This window comes from Primulina eburnea, unplaced genomic scaffold (assembly GCF_022965805.1).
Source record: "Primulina eburnea isolate SZY01 unplaced genomic scaffold, ASM2296580v1 ctg739_ERROPOS11973397, whole genome shotgun sequence".
Taxonomy (NCBI): Eukaryota; Viridiplantae; Streptophyta; class Magnoliopsida; order Lamiales; family Gesneriaceae; genus Primulina; species Primulina eburnea.
The window spans coordinates 1,828,504-1,850,620 of NW_027331510.1; the positions used below are offsets into that span (position 1 = coordinate 1,828,504).

The 22,117-nt window shown below is 36.0% G+C and overlaps 2 protein-coding genes across 3 annotated transcripts; one reads left to right on the forward strand and one right to left on the reverse strand.

Moving 5' to 3' along the window:
• Positions 1–15,975: 15,975 nt before the first annotated feature.
• On the reverse strand, positions 15,976–18,016 carry LOC140821896 (protein PIN-LIKES 2-like). Of its 2 annotated transcripts, XM_073182570.1 has the most exons (2): positions 17,636–18,016; positions 15,976–17,546 (listed from the first exon to the last, which is right to left on the reverse strand). In XM_073182570.1, the coding sequence occupies exon 2, from the start codon at positions 17,538–17,540 to the stop codon at positions 16,212–16,214; it is 1,329 nt and encodes a 442-aa protein (XP_073038671.1). In that variant the 5' UTR covers positions 17,541–17,546; positions 17,636–18,016; the 3' UTR covers positions 15,976–16,211. The 2 variants fall into 2 exon arrangements, with proteins under 2 accessions (XP_073038671.1, XP_073038670.1); XM_073182569.1 differs by having other exon boundaries at positions 15,976–18,016.
• A 774-nt stretch (positions 18,017–18,790) lies between these two features.
• Positions 18,791–21,191, forward strand: LOC140821990 (uncharacterized). Its single transcript, XM_073182694.1, has 4 exons — positions 18,791–19,032; positions 19,228–19,586; positions 19,865–19,907; positions 20,526–21,191. Exons 1-4 carry the CDS (start codon positions 18,909–18,911, stop codon positions 20,969–20,971), a joined length of 972 nt encoding a protein of 323 aa, XP_073038795.1. The 5' UTR covers positions 18,791–18,908; the 3' UTR covers positions 20,972–21,191.
• The last annotated feature ends 926 nt before the right edge of the window (positions 21,192–22,117 follow it).

Consider the following 22,117-nt stretch of genomic DNA (forward strand, 5'->3'; position numbering starts at 1 on the left):
CATGTTGGCCATCTTCCAGTTGAGATGGCGCCATCAACAACTCATCGACTTGGAGCTCATCATTTTCGTATTCTTCTTCTTGGACCACTTCAGTTCCATAAGTGTCCCATGCTTCCTCTTCCTTTAGTTTTTCCAGTACTTGCTGCACATGTGCCTTCCATATAGAGGTTGCAGCTACCTCCTTTCTTCGTTGGTTCGAATCAATCATCAATCTCCTCAATCAGTGGCTGAATTATCGGCCTCGATGGCACGATAACGGTAGGTTTGAGGATTCTTTCCAACACCGAGCTTGGAGTTGGTGTTTGCATGTACAGTGGATTTTCTTTCTTGCTATTGCTACGGATTTTGATGGGCCCAAAATCCCCATTATAATATCTGGCTTCTACTGCACTTGCACTTGTTTGGAACGGTTGTCCATCCGCTTCTACGACCTCCACGTCATCCCCCTTCCAAAATAACAACAGTTGGTGCATTGAGGATGGTATGCACTGGTTTGCATGGATCCAATCTCTGCCTAACAACGCTTGGAAGTTGGCGGAGGAGTTTACCACGAAGAATGCACATAAAGATGACATACTCCCCACAGTAACATCGGCGGGGAGTACCCCAATGGTCTTGGTAGTTTCCCCTGTAAATGCAGCAACCGAAACTTCTGAAGGGATCAAGTCTTCTTCATTTTTGCCTAGATTTTTCAACATTCTTACTGGGAGAACGTTCACTGCTGAGCCATTGTCAATCAACACTCTAGACACTGGCTTCCCATTCAAGTGGGCTTTGATGTACAACGGCCTTATGTGCTTGGTCATGGCCGGTGTAGGCTTTTCAAGTATCACCTGCTGAGGCTTGTTTCGGTGATCCTCCTTGATAATCACTTTTGAACTCCCTTCGGGGAGTTTAATTGCCTGATCTTCTTTTTGCGACGATTCATGGGGTATCAACTCCCCGTTCCCTTCTTCTACCATTTTAAATATCTCGGGTAGTATCACCACTCCAGTGGCACAATCCACAGTGATGTGAAATTCCCCAACGCGAAAATTAATTGATTTCCTTGCTTGATCATCCTCTTCGCTTAATAAATCATCATCGTCTTCAACAAACTTGTCCTCAGTAGCCGATCTTCCAAACTTAGATTTACTCCCCACTGGCTCATTGGAGACTGGAACATCAGTTTTGGATTCATTCTTCAGCTTAGCGAACTCCTCTCTTCTTGCAATAGCTCTTTCTCTCAACAGTCGTCTCTTTTGTGTCCTAGTCGGTGGCCTAGGGAACTTTTTGTGTTGGGCCACTCTCCAAGACTCACTGAACTCCCCTCTGGCTGGAAGAACGTATCTTGGCTTTATTCCACTGTTCTCAATCATTTTTCCTTTTGTGATTTCGTATGAACGCCGTTCTCTGCCGTGATCAGCTGATACTTTTCTGGTTTCCACCCTCCTTGACTCAAATTCACATGAATTTCTCCTGTTTGAATACCTTTGGTGATGACTGTGAGATGACTCCCCTCTGAACCATTGCTTCTCCATCACTGGTCTTTCAAGAAAATGTTGATCCCTCGGCCTAAAGGCCGCGGATTCACCAACACTTCTAGGGAAACGCTGTTGGGCTATTGGCATTCCATCGACACTGTGCCTTTCATGAGCTTCAAACAATTGACCCTTTGGAATCCAGTATTTCTTGATCACTCGGTCTTTCACTGCAAAAGATAGCCTTCTCTTCTCATTGAGAAGATCTCTCAAATCTGTCATATTCACATTAACCAAAGCAACGGGGGGAAAAGGATCGTCATCCACCGCCATAGACTCTTGTTTGTTAGGGAACTTCACAACTCCCTTGTTAATTCTGTCCTGCAAGATATTCTTGAACGCCCAACAAGACTTCGTAGCATGATTGTAAGAGTTGTGGTACTTACAATACTCTCTTCCCTTCAGCTCTTCTGTAGGTGGCATCTTATGATCAGGCGGGAATGTGATGAATTTTTCCTTTACCAAGAAATCGAAGATTTCCTCGGTCTTTGACGTGTCAAAAGTATAGTGCATGTCTTTGGGGAGTTGGGAGCTATTATTCTTTTCAGGTTCTGCTGGCTTCTTTTTTAGCAGGGGAACGGTGCAAGAACCAGCTGACCGAATCTCCGCCAATGCCACATCTTCCACCTCTTGATAATACGACCCCATAGCAGTTTTCTTCTTGTACGACTCTTCCCTCAAAAGCTCTTCGTATTCAGCCACTTTGGCGGCTAGCTCAAAGAAATCCCTGAACTCCATTCCCTGGAATTTCTTCCTTAATTCAAAATCTAGCCCCTTTTGTGCCATCTTCACGAACTCAGTCTCGGGTAGGAACACCTTGCACCTATTCTTCATCTTCTTGAACCTGTCTATGAAATATTCCACAGACTCTCCTTTCTTTTGAGTGACTCTGGATAAGTCGGCAATGCACACTTCAGGCTCTGTTCTATAGAATTGAATGTGAAATTGTCTTTCCATTTCTTGCCAACTCATCACTGAATTTCTGGGGAGCGAGGCATACCAAGCGAATGCAGTTCCAGTGAGGGAATTTGGGAATAGCCGCAACTTTAGATTGTTGAAGTTCTCCAAGTTGGCTAATTCCCCGCACTGGATGGTGAATCTGGCTATGTGTTCCATGCTGGACTGGCCATCCTCCCCGGAGAATAAACTGAACTCATGCACTCTATAACCCCTTGGGTACGGGTTATTCACGTCAATGTAGTCTGGATATGGTTTGTGGAACTCTGGGCGGCCAATCTGTTTCAAGGCCGGCCCATATAACTCTTGAACAGCTTCTCTCACCATTTCTGGATCAATCCCGTGCAAATTCCGAGCGGGGAGTTGGTGATGGTAATTTGCCCCCCGAGCTTGAAACCCTGCATTTAAACCAAAATTACCCCCTGGGAAGCCTCCATCTCCTCCTGGATAATCCATGTACGATATGTCATCATAAGCTCCCGGTTGGTACAGAGGATTGGTCACGCTGAACACTTGAGCAACTGGTTGCTTCGAGCTCCCCACTCCATGAGTACGTGGATATGGCTGAGCTCTCCCTCCTAAGGTTTCTTCTCTCTTGTGAGGTGGTGTGTACCTTCTTTCGGGCTGATTTGGGAGAGTACACTCTGGGCGGCGGGGATCGCCAGCCCTTGAGTCTCCAACTCCCTGATCGGATTCATGAACTTGGTTGCTTCCCTGGTCAGCCTCTTTGCCAGTAGTATTTTGCTCTCCTCGAAGGGACTTACTCGGCTTACACAAAATGGATTTCAAACAGTCAGCCATCGCCTTAGATAATGCCAGTGAGATTTCCTCAATCTTTGTATCAGTCAGTTCTCCAATCACCCTGTTTGAGACTTGGTCATTAGTAGTAGAAATCTGTAGATCCATTTCTTCAACCTGTGGTTCAACAACGTGTTGTTCTGGCTGAGGCGCTTGAGTTCCCTCTTGATTCGCCAGAGACTCCCCACCCTCCTGATTCACGTTTTCCTTTCTTCTTGGCGGCATAGTGATGGTCCCACCGGGCGTGCCAAAAATATGTTTGCACAATATTTGGTGTTGCGGGCGTGCCAGGTGCGAAGTGCACCGATTTGTGTGAAAATGATAAAATCTAACTTCTAAAAACAAGCGATTGTGAATTCTAAATTTGATCGTCGGTTCTAATCTCCTAAAACAACTATAACGCCAAAATAAAGAAAACTATTGGGATTTGAGGAATAAATCTCTGACATCGTTTATATTTTCAATAAACTGTAGAAATTTACAAGACATAAAAATATAAAATATGAAGTTGCTGAAATCTACAAACGAGAAGACGTAAATAGAAATATGCTTGAAAGCTTGAAAAAGACTATTGCTTGAATATTGGAAATTTTGCAGAGAGTATTTGCAGATTTGTCTGTGTTGAAGAGTTGTGTTGTGTTTTGTGTGTCGCCGATGAACTCTTTTTCTTCACTGTGAGATATGGTTTCTTCCACTCCCCCATGACCCATGTTTCCCCGCTTCTCATTCCACGATCTGTCTCGATCCTCCCACGATTCTTCCCCCGATTCTTCCCACGTTTTCTCCAACTTAACGTCTCGTGATCAGTTTAAATGGACTGGGCTTGCTCTGCTAAGTTTGATGGGCCCATACAATTTAATCGGGCTTGTATTAATTTAACGTGGGCTTCATAATTTAATTATTTTTAGCCCAAACACAGATCTTTGAAACGACACCTGCAAAAAAAGCAAAGACTCGAAGAGCATCATATCCCATGGGTCGCCGTACATTCAGACCGAAATCTTTTGCAGTGAGGAGGAGAAAAGAGATCTCGCCAACTACATCCCCAGTTCTGTAACAAAATTCTGATTTTATTCCCTTAGTAACACTATTTTTCTCGCAGATTGGACTAACATCTGACTTTGACGTCTGGTAGCTAGCAAAAACTATGAAACACAACAGGGTTGTCAACAAAATTCAAGGGTTAGTATTTCACAGCTTTAATGGAAGAATTCCTCTGGATTGGTTACATTTAATGATTTAGGAATGATAAAGTTCGTCTTTAACGAATATTTTGGAACTTGAAAAAAATGGATTGTATAAACATGACTACCACACAGGGTACATGTATAGATGCATTCGAGAAAACAGTGACATGCAACAGATTAAACATATGTAAAGAAAAATGCAAAAATTGTACAAAATATTAATCAGATTTCCACACTTCAAGTATAATACCTTCCTACTACAAGCCACACCATTTGGCAAGATGTCGAAGGAGCGCTTGAGGAGAGTTTCCATTTTAGCCCATCAATCAAACTTGAGATCTTGAACGCCCTCAAGTAACAAAGTCACACTATCAGAAAACTCAATGTTAGGTTGTATGATATATGATATCTTAGTCGAATATCACCACCATTGATAGCAGAACACACTGGAGAGATATCAATCAGTCCGAAGAAATAATGGGATCAGGAGTTTTCATCAGTGGTTGATCCTGACTAGAAGGTATGTATATCAGCAGGAACATTCCCCCCTAAGCATTTTTTAAGCTGATCCTGCTACCGCTGAAAACCGGAGATTTGTATCGACGGGCGAAAAGCGGAGGACCGGAAGAACTAATAGCAATATAGCATCAGTTGTTAAACTTTATATCTCATAAACACAAGATCTTTAAACATTCGCGTCATATTATCAGAAATAACTGCAGTAAAACATACCGAAATTCATAAGCGAATCTGTTTGGATGAAACTTTTTTTCAACAAAAATCTCCTTCATTTTTGACCGAATCAATCAAGTTTCTCACTTTTAATTCATACTTATAAATTATGCACAAACATAGTATGTGTAAAATTATAATCATACTTTAGATATCGTTTTTTATTTTATTAAATGTTTAATTTTATATTTAATATAATAATAGAAATTAGTGAGAGATAATTGTGTAATTTGAGAGGGGTTAATATTGACAATTTTGAGAAACCTCCCAAATTGCACAATGTTCAATGAAGTCCAAAAAATCACTCCATACATTTATCTATTCAAGTCGAGTATCTAATTATTTGATGGGGGAATTTTTATCCCTACTTCCATTGTTAGAAAGACAAGATGAGCCGCCTCGTTTATTGTAATTGAGCTCAATTATTATTAAGTTTGAGCTTCGTGGACTCGTTATTAAATGCAATCATCATTAATAAATGTGGTAAAAATATACTATATGATATCTATTAAATAAATGCATTAAATTCAATTTTCATGTTAAATATATTTTTTGCATTGTTTTTTCCAATGTTCTAAAACGCACCCTTAAGCTGTAAGTCTGACAAAAACGCTCCGCTTGAGAAAAAAACGGTCAAACTGTAGTTTGATCGAATTAAGCGTAATTAATACGTTTAATTAAGTGTGCTTAAATACAATTAATCGCATCTGTTTATTTTTATTTTTTTTTACTTTTGAAGGTATGTCTTTTTATTTTAAAATAATAAATTAAGTTTATAATTTAGATGTTTATTTTTAAATTTTAATTATAATTAAGCGTCTCAGACAATGATTTGATAAATATTTAGTAATTTTTAATGTAGTCTAGTTGCAAAAAGAAATAAAACTTGTAATTTTGATATTTTATGTTTTTATAAATATGAGAATTAATGTATCAGACTTAAATTTATCATATTTATTGATTTGAAATAATTACAATTATACTTTTTACTTTTAGCCAGTACTAATCTCGTTTAAACTTGAAAAGCTTGGAGCTCTACGTCCACACTTCGGATGTTTCACGCTTTTTAGAACATTGGTTTATTTCCTTCTATAAATATTTAATATAAATGAAAACATAACACCTGTACTTAGTAATTCCGATGGGGAAAAAAATGAACACATAACTGAATCCAATTATTGGAAAATCAAAGTCTTAAACCGTGAAAGCAATCACCATTGGTAAAAAGAATCACTTCACTCACACACAACTCAAAATCCTATCTTCACGACAATTTTCAGACCCGTCTCTTTGATTTGGATTTCCTCTTCCCCTTCCTTAAATGAGATTTAAGGGAATCCAAGCTGAAGCCTGCACCAAACCCCTGCCCAAACCCCAGCCCCACGCCCACGCCGCATCCCATTCCAATCCCAAACACGGGACTGAGTTGGTTCCAACCCGAACCACCGAACCCTGCTCCGCCAACTACTCCCAGACCGAGACCGACGCCGCAACCGACTCCAGCGCCGACTCCGGGACCCAATACGACGTCGTCGAGCTTCCGCCCGCTTTCACTGAAGAATTCAGTCACCGTTGACAGCTTGCTTTCGGGCTTTCTCTGCTGGAGATCAATGGTCTTCCACTTCCAGAGAGGTGGTGTTGAATCCGTCTTGTTGATGTAAATTGAGTTCTGGTTCATTTCACTCGGTTGGTAGAATAGTTGGCTCAGGATAATGGAGTTGTGTGCGCGGGGGTGTATGTTTTAGAGATGGGGGAGCTATTTGGGTTTGAGAGCCCAAATAATACTTGGGCTCGTCGTTATAATCAGTAAATTTTTTAATTTTATTTGGGCTTTCCAGTGGGAAAGAAACATATACATTTTTGTAAAAAAAAACTTTGATATTTGAATAAAATATTATATAATCATTTAGGTAAAGATTATATAATAGAGTTTTGTTCCATATCTAATATATTACTATTATTGTTAAGTTTGCTCATAATTGAGACAAAATATTTGGTGTCATTTTCTCTCTTATTATATGTTAATAAATATCATATTTCTAATGTATGGTGTGAGTAGAGTATTGATTCGTTAGCAAAAAGAAAGTCTTTGATTTAATCCTTATTCGGTTCATTTTATTGAATAACTTCTATTTTATTCGTTTTTTTAAATAAATATTACTTCAAAATCGCAATTTAATCTATCATTATTTTTTTACATAATTATGATATGACTGATATTTAAATATAAATAAAATTATTTATGTAAGAAAAAAAAAACAATGTGTGCCAAATATCACTAGTATCAAATAAGAGAAAGGTCAGTAGTACAGGTTTGCACGTGCGGAAATGTGTTAATTAATATATAAATACATTGTGGAGTTTATAATAATAAAGATGATTACCATCTTTTCAACGATTGGCATGGTTGATTCATTACTTAATTTTGCTGCTGAGAGTTGATTATTCGTGTATATAATAAGAAGTTTAAGTTGGACCTTTTTTTATGACGTATCCTGGAAATTGCACTACCGTATGATATACTACTCATCAGGCTGCAGCACACCTTTCTTCGAAAATTATGTTGGTCAAATAAATATATCTACCGGCTTTCTTGACCTGATGACTTGAAAATTCTTCATAACTAATTTTCTTCAAGCAAATGTAAATAAAATTCATCTAATTAATACTTAATATAAGTTATTAGTATTTAATTTACATTTCATAATGCCAAATAAATATATAAAACAAAAACAGCAAGGAGACCAATTATATATTAAAACAAAATCTCTATACATGATAAATACATATATAAGTTTATAAGAATACAGAAAATTAATAAGATTCAGCTTCAAATTGGTGGGTTTTTTTTTACAATAATTATTATTATGCCCATAATATCATAATTAAACAGTATTTATATGCACAAACACTCTTGTGAGACGTCTTATAAGTTAATTTTATGAAACTTAACTTTTATTTAAGTTATTTATTAAATAATTTTTTTTTATTATAAATATTAACAAAATTAATTCGTCTCGTTATATTAATTTAATAATTAATTTATTTATTTAGGGACGGCTCTATTAATCCATTGTTTCCTATAAATGGGTGAAACTTAATTTGATTTGGATCATACAGCCATCAATCTCTGTAATCTCTCTCCCTCCCTCTTTCCTACGGACAAGTATCAATACAAAGCCTGTACTAAATAGATTCAGCCATGGACGGGAACTTGAGGAAACAGTGGAGCAGACGAGGGTACAGTCACAATTACAGTTTCAACCTCTCATCTGCATCAACAAACAGAAGGAATCTGAAAACCGCGAAACTTGGCGGCCACACCAAGCATTCTGTTAGAATCACACAATCGCCGGAAGTTTGCTTGAATCTTCCAGCTCCCTCGCCGCAGAAACTGTGGCGCAGAATCAAGAACGCTGTCTTTGGTTCGAAAAAGGTGATCCCCGAAGCTCGTAATGGTCCTCCTATGGCGAATTCCAGAACTGAGTTCGAGAATAGGCTGTTTTTTGAGATATACAAGTCTTCCGCTTCTTCTCTTGAATTGGGATATACTCCGTCCGTTGCAAATTGATTTCATTTTTTTTTGTCGATTCATGCTTCCGTAATTAATTTCTAGGATATAATATAAGGTGCAGCGGCGGGTGCTGTGTGAATTTTTTCATATGTTAATTATTTCAGTAAATACAATTTTTTTGAGTGATATCAATGTATTTGGTTGATGGATCGGTAAAATATTTAGTTTATATCTGGGTTTATTACCAGTATATTTGGAGAATAATTAAATCAACCACTATAATGTTATTTCAAAATTTAAATTTAAAGCTATGAAAAGTTGAATTAATGAAATTAATGATTATGTTAGTAGTTGAAAATTTTTGAGGTAAAAATTTGTGTGAGATGGTCTCACGGGTCGTATTTTGTGAGACAGATTTTTATTTGAATCATCTATGAAAAAATATTATTTTTATGATAAGAGCATTATTTTTTATTACGAATATTGGTAGTGTTGACCCATTTCACAGATAAAGATTCGTGAGACGGTCTCTTACTCAATTCTTGATATTCTATAGATATTATGTATAAAAATTTGATATATCTAATTTTAGTTTTGGAGTTATTATGTGCTATGTAATATTATATATCATGTACTACAAGATTAGATGTATTTCAATAATCTTTTTTGTCTAGCTAGGTTTGAGAAGTTGCAAATGATCCATTCATCGACTCTCAGAATTTTATAATCTATATGTTATTTTGATGCATGAATGCTTCTCGAAAATACTCTGGGGGATTCCACTTTCTTTTCAAGAAAAGCGGGGGGAAAATATATAGATAGGATATTCCAAACACAATGTATATATATTTGAACTTATGAGTACATTAGCTGGGGTGAAATATGTCAAATACTAATTTTATGTACTATGTTCTCATGTGTGTATTTATATCGGTGACACATAATGATTCGATATATGTTTACGACGAAAATTAATACTTTTCACATTAAAAAAAAAACTTTTTCAGGAATCAGATCTGGTTGGAAACTCGTCTCACAACATTGACTCGTGAGATAGTTTTATCGTAGTTTTTGTGAAATTAAAAAGTAGAGAAAAAATCGGATAAAATAAAATTCTCGAATAATTGTTTAGTAGATGGATTGGGCCGGGATAGGAGCTAAAAATTGGATAAAGAATGACCATTTTGGTCCAACCAATCTAAAATGAATGCCTTGTTTGGCCAAATTAATTTGTATTACTGAAAAAAAACGTCTTTTTTTTTTTTTTTTAATTTTCGTATACATTTCATGGTTTGTTTTCTTAAAATTGTTAGATTGCTGTGGTTAATTTACGTGGATTTTATTTTCAATTTGTAAATATTTTTAAAGAGTTAACTGCTTTGATTTACAATCAATTAGTTATAAAATTTAAATGTCGATGAATATAATTTTGCCCCTTTGTTAGGAATTAAATGTTTCAAAAAAATTCATAATAATTTTTTCAAGTATTTTTAAACAATACCTGATTTTTGTAGTAAGTTACAAACAGTACCTCAACAATACATCTTATAATGATTAATACTTACTTTTATTACCAATTGTACATCTAGTTTTGACGTATAAACAAACATGCATATGTATAGAGTAATATTGGTGCATGGAGTAAAATATTAAAGTTTTCTTTGTTAATTAATAAGTAATTACCAAATTTGTTTATGGGTATTTCATAGAACATAAAAAGTAGTTATAGTTTATCTTTTACGGTTTAAATCACGTTACCATAAATATGTTACTGTATTTCAGCAATAATTTAATAAAGAGATTTCGAGAAGTTAAATCATGTAGATCGACCCGATTCAATGAAAGGACGAGTTTAACAAAAACTTATGTGAGATAGTTTCACACGGATCGTATTTTGTGAGACAGATCTCTTATTTGGGTCATTCATAAAAAAATATTATTTTTTATGTTAAGAGTATTACTTTTTACTGTGAATATCGGAAAGATTGACCTCTCTCATAGATAAAAATTCGTGAGATTGTCGCACAATAGATCTGTTCGGACGAATTATTCCCAACTAAGCATAACCACAAGAAATGTGAAATGCAAGAACCAGTGAAGAACTTGCCTAAATTGTTAATGTAGACGCAATCTTGTAAAGATTCTAAACTTAGCCAAAAAGAACAAAGTTGGATAAAAATTTGAGGCCATAGGGTGCTGACAAGTGGACGACGAAATATTTCCACACCGCCCCAATTAAATTGTGTGGGTCTAATCGATCGAGGATAAAAAAAAAAGAGTGAAATTCATATCCATGATAAGATATTATATGTTTGCAACTAGGGATTCTTCATCTACTACAATATGCTTCCATACCACTTGCATTTTAATCCACTAAATTTATGCATGCGATATCCATCTTACTACTGGTCAATTACTATATTCTAGCTCGATCCTCCTCTTTCAAATATTTTGTTATATTTGATTTTACATTTCTTTAACAGAGTCCAATGCGTAGTACTATAAACCAGTGGCGGATCTAGGATTTTGGTATTGGGGGGCCACCTTTGCGACGGTTTTTGTAAAACTGTCGCTAAACCGCGACAGTTTCTATATAACCGTCGCTAAAAATTTTTTTTTTAAATATTTGGGGGGCCGTGGCCGCCATATAGCGACGGTTGTTGATAAAACCGTCGCGCATTTTGCGACGGTTTCCGTCACAACCGTCGCTAAAAAATTTTTTTAAATTTTTTTGGGGGGGTCGTAGCCCTCGTTCGCCCTACACTAAATCCGCCCCTGCTATAAACTAAGTGACGAATAATTGATGATATAACTCGAATGACATAGAATAGTCATTAATTGTGGTGGATTTCAAATATACCGAAGATCACGACTATCATTTCAAATATTTCTACGAATCAAATTCATGAAACAAAACGCAACCTTAAATTATATATATATATATATATATATATATATATATATATATATATATATATATATATTAGACATAATGTTTAATGTTGATCTCTACATGACTAATAGATGCATTTATATACAATGCCCTACTACTTTCTTATCCTCAAATATTTTATCTTGCATGGTTTGAAATAGATATTATGCATGGTATATTCGAAAAACCTAGATTTACCACACTTTATATCTCCAATGTGATCAAGAGGAAGATTTTTTCGTATTACCATGTCATTTTCTTGCCAAAATCTGCATGTCCCACCATTTATATTAGTCACAATATGGCATAAATTTCCAAAAATAACAATCCATTGATATATATACACAAAAATAAAAACTACCACTTATTATTTCCAATCATTTTTGTACGTACCACTAGAGAACTTGGCTGCATGGATTTGACTCAATAAGCTAGTGTGTTGTGCTTTCACCTACTTTAACAATTTCTTTAGTTTGATAGCCGCCATGAGTCACAGTTGAAGAAAATGGATTATTAATGGACCATTGATGCATGAGAATACACAAACTTGCAGTAACTTAGGAGAGGTGAGCAAAGAACGAGAAATTTTATAATCTTTAATGCATAGCTAGGGATGGTCCAACTTCTATATTAGGGTTTATATATATATATATAATTCGATTTTTTTTTTTTCAAAAAGAAAGAAAGAAAGATCGAAAAGGGCAGCTGCTCCTCGTCATTGCTTGCCTAGCTCGAATTTGTCTTCACCCGATTAAGCTGAGAACATGAGTATTTACATAATAAATTACATTTATTTGGACCGCCAATCATACCGCGTCATTTTTCCCAATTACGAGCATACAGCACCACAATGATATAGATTCTTTCGAGCACCAAATTACTTGTCATATTCTTATATTCTTGATTCTATTTGACTATACTGCTGACTGGAATTTTAAATTTTTCTTGCATGAAAATTCGAATTTCTCCTGTTATCCCTATCTTGTTCTGGTTCCCGAAATGGCTCTTTAGCAAAATTAAGCATGAACAATGGATTTTCTAATGCTACAAATATTCCTTATTCAGCTTTTGTTTCCAGCAATATTTTGACCCAAGTACATGCAAACAATTTTTCCCTATAAAAATACATACTCGGATAACCTTCATACCATACCAACTTACTCTCAAATCTTTCTACTCCCCTTCTTACCCTTCTCTCCCATGAACCCCTTTTCTCCTTTACCCATCAACCAGGAGGGCGAAGTTATGGTAGCTGATAAAGGTAGTCGTCCTTGTTCCCCCGACTGTCATAGAAAAAGTAAATATTTCTTGTGAAAAACACATAGATTTGTCAATTTATCAAAATTTTAGGCTCTCATGTTGTGCGTGTGTGTGAATTTAATTGTCAGAGCTCTTTCCTCAGACGGGTGATAGGGTGAGGTGGAATTGGTGGTAGTGAGTTGACAGAAGATAGAGAGCACAGATGAGGAGAATACAAAGATCAGTTTGTATCTCACTCTTTGTGCTCCCTATACTTCTGTCATCGTCCTCTTCTAGCTCCTTCACCCAATCATTCGCTCTAGAATCAAGTTTTCAGCATGTCGTGTGATTTAAATTAAAGAATTTAGTTGAGAGAGGGTACTCTGAAGAGAAAACCATATATTTTGTAAAAGTGAATATATATTTGTAATATAATTTACTTGAGAGTTACTAGCTGGCTAGGAGCTAGAGGGATCGCTCGACCGGAACCTGCTCCGTGCAGCATAAGATTCTACATGAAAAACACATCATGAGTTCACCCACTGTTTTTTTTTGCTACACCCCTGAGAAAGTTCTTGTCCCTCTACGTACTCTACTTGCTAATCCCTGTATATACATATATATAGTATAATTTGTTATAGATTAATTGGACATTTTGTTGATTGATTTGCATAGAACGGTTGCCTTTACGTTAGGAGAGGGAATAGTTGTGTTGTTGACAGAAGATAGAGAGCACAAATGATGAAAGTGCGTCAACTTTGCATCTCACTCGTTTGTGCTCTCTATTCTTCTGTCATCACCCTTCAAGGTTCCCGTCCCACAAGTTCGTTTGTTTATATTTTAGATCGAAACAACCAAATCTGCATAATTATAAGCGACTCAAATGCACAACTGTTGTATCAACGGATCACTCTTGGGACGTCTCGTATTTTCACGTTTAAACTATCTTCATTAGGCATATATATACCTCAGGCATGCATATGATAGTATTTTCTCAGTATTTTGCGTATATACGATTATGTCATTATTAATTACCATCAAGTGAACTTCATGATTTCTTAGGTATATTCGTTAAATGGTTGTTTCACGGGAAATGATTAATATTGATTTATGTCATTGATCTCATTCACTGAACTAATTTAATATATATTGGGTCATGAATATATTGATTTAATTTATGATATAACAAATAGTATGATAGAGTTGTACAGGCATTACTTTGTTAATTTATCATCTTCAGTGAAAGATATGATGGATTACATTATTAATTATTATCTCATAGGGATGATGTAGCGTAAAGTAATTGAATTTCTTTTTATCAAAGGTTTCCTATTTTTGGAGAGTTTGTATTTTGCTTGTACTTTATTTTTATGTACCGCAATCCCAGTTTCAAAAACGAACACGTTTCACTCCAGCTCTGGCGGTGATCGCAGTTGGCTAATCTGATTCGTATCTACACCCAAACTCATGCCCATTATTTAATGATTTCGCATCTTAAATTCGTTCAAAAATTACAGATATGGGTTTCAAGAGAAATTTTCCGCCGGGGCCGCCCGTGCCTCCGCCTCCCCCTCCCCCTCAGCAACTTCCGGATTTTTTAGCCGCACGGGTTCCAGCCCCATCAGCTCCACCATCACCTAATTATTACGCGGCTCCACCACCATCACCACCTCCACCTCCACCTCCAACTCCAACTCCCCTCATATTACCACCGGGACCGCCGCCTTACAGAACTCCTCTGTGGCGTCCAGGACCGCCGCCGCTGGTTTACACTAATCTTCCACCACCAGCTGATCACCACCATGATCCCCACCAGCTTCCTCCTCCATGGCTTCGCCGTCCATCGCGAGCTTCGCCTTAACGTATTTTTCTATATTAAAGAATCGAATTCCCGGTACTTATTTATACCACATAACAGGGTTGTATATCTTAATTCGGACACGGCGATGTATATGTGTGCGTCGATTTCCATTTTCTTGGTCGTATGTTGTCTGAAAACTCTGTATATTTAGGTAGGTTAATCTTAATATTAATATATTTTATGTTAATCTAATTAATATGAATGATTTAGCTATATTTATTTCATCAATTACTGCCGCTTATATACCACCTGGATTATTGGATCATATGAGACTAAATTCTTATGGAAACAAGCGTAAAAAACACAGTTGATAGCTAAATATAGCCGTGCACGCAGTCACTCACACCAGTAATATTTTATTCGGTTTTTCCTGATAAAATCGATTCTAATGAGAAGACTTCATATTTCGTATTAATATTTTGTGAAATCTCTGATTTCAAAGATCAATTTTGTTTTTAAACTTAGGTGTGGTGTTGCAAAAGTTTGTTAATCAAACAAATGTTTCTGAATTACTGTAGATATTCAGTCCATTTTTTTAGGTGGGCTTTGTATTCATGATGAATCGAAACACCCTTTGGACATACAGATCTTGATTATACGTAAAACCTAAACCTTTCAAAATTTTGCAACAAATTATGTGTATAATTGATATGCTGTTCCCAACTGACTCATGACACCAGCAATGCAGAACTGCTACGAATTCAAATTTCTGGTTTAATTTAGAACATTATTTTTCTTGAAACGAGCTATTTCGGTTTTATAAATAATTCACCCTTCAATTGAAAATAACTTTTCATTTAGTTAAAGGTTTTACTTTCACTCCCAAGTATCAACACCAAATTATATTTGTGGCTTTTCATTATTCATATATAGAAAAGTTCCCCTTACTGCTCCTTGTCCTCTTGAATGATCAAAATCATACTTAATTACGAATTAAACTGAGTACAAGAGTTCACAATTATCATCCAGTTTGATTATTAAAGTAATGGCTAATTATTATTTTTTATATAAAATGTAATATTTTTTGTAATGAAAAGTAATATTTTTTATATAAAGTACACATTGTACACATATTCTTCACAATTACTGTTTTCTACACATTGTAATGAAAAGTATTATTTTTTATATAAAAAGTAATGTTTTTTGTAATTCAAGTCAAGATGAAAGAAAAATTGTGAAGATTAGGGACCTTTGCTTTGTATTTTGGTAATTACTAAATTTGTGGAAAACGACGGTGCAAAAAGCAGCAAGGCTTCCTTGCGAGGATTCCTCTACTTTATTATATGATATTTATAACATACAGGTTATTTTTTATATAAAGTACAAGAGTTCACAATCTTGATAATTACCAAGATCAGTAAAGGCGACATTAAACAGGAGCTTAGAAGCGAAGTCCACGCCCTACTTCATTCTATTATAAATACTAGCACGAGCATACATAGACACAAGTTATTGCAGTAGAAAACAGAGCTCAAGCATAAGGAAGCAACATCTTGAAGTAAACTATGGCGCACATTGCCAGTGAGAAGATAGCAAAGACATGTTGCCAAAAGAGTAGAGCCGAAGCTTCTTTTATTGCGTAACCCCTCAAGCTAGCCACTGCTCCCAATAAGATGGCACTCGGTGTCGAGTACTGCAACAGAACCACAAACCGATACATCATATCCCCGTGGATCAAAAAATTTAGTCTATCTGCCAAAGAAACAACCCCAACGCCTACTAAGGGGAGAACCAAGAGTCTTGCAACGATAACACCAACTGTAGTTCGAACTCCGAGTCTTGATTCGTTGGGACCCTCAGCAAGCATTCCTCCAAGAATTAGCATTACCGAAGGCACCATTGCTCCAGCCAATATTTCTAAACTATCTGTGATGAATGCAAGTGGCGCATTATCGCCATAGACAATAGATTTGATAGGCGGAATCATACCAATCAGGAAAGCCAACAACGTAGCGAATGTCGGGGGCTGAAGAATGTGAGAGATTGGAGTTTTCTCAGCAACAATTCTTATTTTTCTAACCATTCGTGGCTCTGCTAAGCATCTGAGTGATTTTGGACTCCCAGGACGCGAACGTATTTCATCCAATGAATCTAGATCCGGTATAGAAATTTGGGAAATGCTCGATGCATTCCCAAATACTTGTGCTATTAATGGAGTTTTACAGTTCTCTGTTTCTCTATCTTCCATTCCAGGCCATTCGGCTTCCACGAAGAGTGGCCGGCTTAGATCATTTGTTGATAAATGTTCCTGAATTTCAACATCATCCTCAACAAGCTCGTAATATTCCATCGGCGGCTCCATCATGTGGTAAACCAGAGTATAAACAAGAAGAACAGCAACCCATTGCGCAAAAGATACATAAGCTGTCCCATTCGTGTGACAGTCGGGACCAAATAGATTGTCGGAACTATGGCAAATGGACCCCACAATAGCAAGAGGGAGGTTGCCCGTGTTTCCAAATGCCGTCATAATAACTGTAAACCTTACGAATTCTGGAGGAGGCCGGCATATCTTCGCCACTATGAAGCCCAAAACACAGCCTATAGCAGTACTAAGAATCACATTAACAGGTATGAACCACCATAGAACGAAATTCTTGAGAGTTATAGCTTCCCCGAGATGATTGAAGATCACACAAGGCAAGAACAAAGCAAACACGAGCTTGCTAAGAAGCTTGAAAGTTGCCTTTGGAACTACTTGAGTTTTCGGGTGAGCAAGAATCAACCCAAAAACAGTGAGACATATGAGTTTCAACAACGGAAGAATAGAGTGTATGAGATCGTCTCTAGTGGAGCGCATGCTATTCTGATTTTGGACAAAAATAGATTCCATCTCAGACTCCAAAAACCAAACTTTTAGAAAAAGAAATAAACCCAAAAATTTATATAAATTACCTCCGAAACCCCACGAAATACAAACCCTATTCGGTAAATCGATTTTGAAAGTTCTATATGGGGCGATCAGAAGATTCAGCAGAAACAAACCCTAAGAAAATGCGAAACAGAAATCCCCCAGCGTGACCAAATTCAAACTCCTATTATATATCAATAATCAAAATAACAAAGAAAACAACATAATTACAAAGCATTAAACCCGTATAGAATATCGCTCAACAAATCGAACAGGATTTCTTCAACCGTCGCAGAGCTTTCGTGTTCGGTAGGAATTTGTCCACCCTTTTAGCTGACAATCAGCTCCAACTATAATCAAATTATATTGTCGAACGTGTACAGATGTTTTTGCTGTGTATAATTATATGTTTTTGTCCTTATACTAAATTATTTATGCATTTTCTAATGATCTACTTATATTTTTTGTTTTCATTAATAATTGAATTTTTTCCGTCTATTCAAACGAATGTACAGGCTTTTAAGGATATTAATTAAGTATTGAAAAATACTTGAGTCTTTGAATCAAATTCAAACAAAAATATTTTATATAATTAACAATATTTTTTAGTCAATGATTTAGTTTTTTTTTTTTTAAGTAAAGATATACTTAGAGGTCAATGATAATAGAGAATAAAAAATTAAAATAGATTTAATTAGATTCAATTGTATTTTTCTAATTTAACAGGTAGTTTTTCTTTTTCTAATTGGGTTTCAAATTTTAAACATCGTCTCAAACTTAGAAACCTTGATATCAATTAGAATCGTAAACGAACTGAATAGAGCTAAAGAAGACGAACATTTTAAAGCTAGAATTCGGCTTCAATTAGTATATTTTTTAGCTCGGATTCGATTTAAAATTTGAAATTTTAATATTTTTTACTCGATTTCGATTTGAAATGTTAAAAATATTCGGAAATGTGTATCAGTTATTTGAAAATAAAAGTTAAAAATATATTTATTTAACATATATTTATATTATATTAATAATAAATATTAAAATTCAAAAATTACCCAACAAAATAATTTGAATTAGAAAAAAACTTGATTCAATATCGTAATTGAAATATAAATTAAATATTTATGATATTGATTCAAAAATCTCGCGAAGCGTTTAAATGAGGTATTAATAATAATTTAAGCCTAAAAATTGGGTTGAAATACGAACGAGGGGCGAAGAAAGCCATTTAACTAAAAGACGATATTAACTTCATCCCTAATCTCTTGCCCTTCCATCCAATCCCTAGGCAATAAGGCAGTTGCGGAATTGGGGGCGATAATGGCAGGGATCAACAACAGTCATGAGCCCAGTACTGCGCCGCAAGCCGATCGATGGTACAATCTGACCTTGGGCTCCTCCTTGAAGGATCCTCGTCACTCCTCAAAGTTCTGCACTCTTCGCTGTATGCGTTTACTGGCTTGATTTAACCATATATTGATGTTTTCCCTTTATGCGAGTTTCTTATTTAAGTTACATGTTGTTCTTTTGCTGAGATGTTTTGATTAAATTGTTGGTTAGAAGAAAATTATTTCCTGTTGTATTGAGTTTCCTTGCTGAATACTGAGTTCTCTCTTTTTTTGAAAAATATATATATCAGATGAATTCAAGCCAGCTTCAATTGATAAGAACCAGCGTGGCACGTTGCATAAGAGCAAGGATAATAAAGTTACAGTTGAGTTTCAAAACAATCAACCTGGGAAACCCAAGGTGACATTTGAGGGTATAAGCGAGGATTACAAGGAAAATGATGCCGTTCTTTTCTTTGACGGTGAATCCTTCAGATTAGAGCGGTTGCACAGGGCCGTTAAGCGTTTGAGGCATAACCGGATGCAGGGTGAATCCACAACCGCTGTAGCCGTAGCTGCATCTGCTGGACTTTCTGATGCAAGTTCACCACCTGTTGGGAAAGCGGTGAAGCATCAACCGATGTATAAAGATGTCATTCATGCAATGCCATGTGCGTACTCTCTCTGGAACTCTTCTGTTGATTGTTTTATCACATGAAAACCTGTAGTTCAATTTGGAGCTTTGAAATGGCTGCAGCATACTATCATCTCACTAGGAAAACTTTACTTTCAATATCTCATTTGGATGCGTCCTTTAGTATTTATAAAAAGAGGGTTTAAAAAAAAGGTTTGTATTTTGATTGTTAATGATAAATTGTTGATGACTGAAAATGCTTCTTGCTGTTGAACTCGACTGAAGCTTTTTATTTAATATAATTTAATGTGCAGGTTGAAATTGAACGAATTGACATCGGGGACTTCAAGAACTCAGGCATGTTTATGTTACTCCATAATTTTGAACTGAGTGTGGTTGTGATTCCCGCCTATCTCTAACCAAATGGAAAACCATATACTTTGTTGATCCTATAGTTTAGGGGCACATAAAAATTTGCTTTATGTTCAAATTATTGAAGTCTCCCTTCTAGAAATCATAAAAATATATACTTTCCCTGATTTTTGAAGAAATTCATGTATGACTTCGCTCACAAAATATGAAAACAGCAAAATGTTTGCATCTCCCTCTTCCATGGATGAGATGCGATATGTTCATACATATTATTAGGGAGATGTTTAAATGTGGGAAATGTGATTTTTATCATTTCTTATACATGATTTGGTCTTTAGTATTATTTCTGCAACTTTATCATGTGATAATCCTTCCTGATGAGTCCAACCAATTGTACCCTTTTGAGGAAGCTTAAGATTATAATTTCATGAAAAGTAGCATTGTATTTCCTCTTACTGACGTTAGACATCCTCCTTCTGTTTTCCAAACCATGATTTATTAACGATGAATCCAATCAGCATGTGCGGGGATGATCTTCATAAAATGGTGATGTTGAGGCTATTCTTCATCCAGTGGTGATGTTTTTTGCTATTGTTGAACCAGATACAAGACCAAGGCAAGAAAAGACTGTTGATTATCCTGCATCCCAAGCAATGCCCCCAAATCCATCGCCAGACCATAAGAATGAGGATGATGACCTGGAGGAGCAGTTGGATATAATGAATGCTGATGAGGACGACGACGATGCAGCGGCTGATCGTGGCACTGTTGATGTAAAAGAGTATGCCACTGGAATTGATATCAATATTCCAATTGATTCAGATGATGAGATTGCCGATGTTGACGTCAGTGATGATGAAGCGGATAAGGGTCCAAATGCTGCTGAAGCACTGAGAGCACAGGTCAATGCGGAAGAAAGGAAAAGCCAGACTTCTAGCTCAGGTGACAGTAGCGGAAGTGAGAGCAGTGGCAGTGGAAGTGGTAGTGGGAGCGGAAGCAGCAGTAGTGACAGTGAAAGTAGTGATGGTGATTCTGTGACTTCCATTTGAAAGCTTAAGTTGGTCGAGAACCAGGCAGAGACTTCAATAAGTGTAATCTTGATATATTGTTTTTTTTTTCCTTTCTTAAAAACTGCTTCTGGTTCTCATGGAGTAATATTTATTGACTTGATTTTGATGAGCCCTTTCCTTTTCCTCTCTCTGACACAAATGTGCATGTGAAGTACATTACATTTCGATTATATTTATAAAATAACTTGTATTTCACGTACTATGGAAGATTTTGTATGTAATTCTTTTGTGCTACAGCCTACTACCACAAAATCACCCAAGCGATCACTAGGTGATTAATTATTTACGTTTAACATGTTTAGACATTTGAATATTATAATTCGATTCATTATAAAATAATTGGAAAGTTTTTTTTATTCGAACTTGTTTTTTTTTAATCGATAGATTATGGAAAGTACATGTTTTTAAAAATTGTGCATCTCTTTGCACAAAAAAATTTGGACCCAAAGAAAAATAATAAAGTTGTAGCGGTCCATTTACATTAATTTGCTTAGAGAGAAGCGATGGGTGGCGTAACTTGTAATTAAGCCTCATAAAAGATTTGGTAGGCAGTTGGGGTTTGAACATGCAATGCCACCCAACCGACTTGTTGTTTTTGTATACTTATCATTTCTAAAATATATATCACTCTCCACTATGGGTTTCTATGCAAATTGTTATGCCTCAGCTTAACCGGGAAAAAAACATATTGTGAGACATCAAACTAATAATTGGAGTTCTGATTCGTTTTTTTTTATCGATCAATGTTCATGCAAGAAAATAAATATTCGAGGCTTGTCAAAACTTTAAAAATAATAAAATCAGGTTGATTATTTTACATGCAAAAATATTTTACTTAAAAAACCCAAAACAGAAAATAAAAAATTAAACACATGCAAGATCCATAGCACAATAGAATTCTCCATAATAATGATGATGATAAACGAAATTAATTTGGAAGAAGATTTCCATCAGAATCATACAAAATCTTTCCCGAGAAATCCAGAGGCCGACACTTTTCTCCTTTGATGATGGTCTTCTTCCAAACGACATCGTCTTCCTCGAAATCCTCATCATGGCCATAGCCGGAGTCTTCTTCTTCTTGACCATGATCATCCTGAACTTTTCTCCAAGAAATCATGTTCG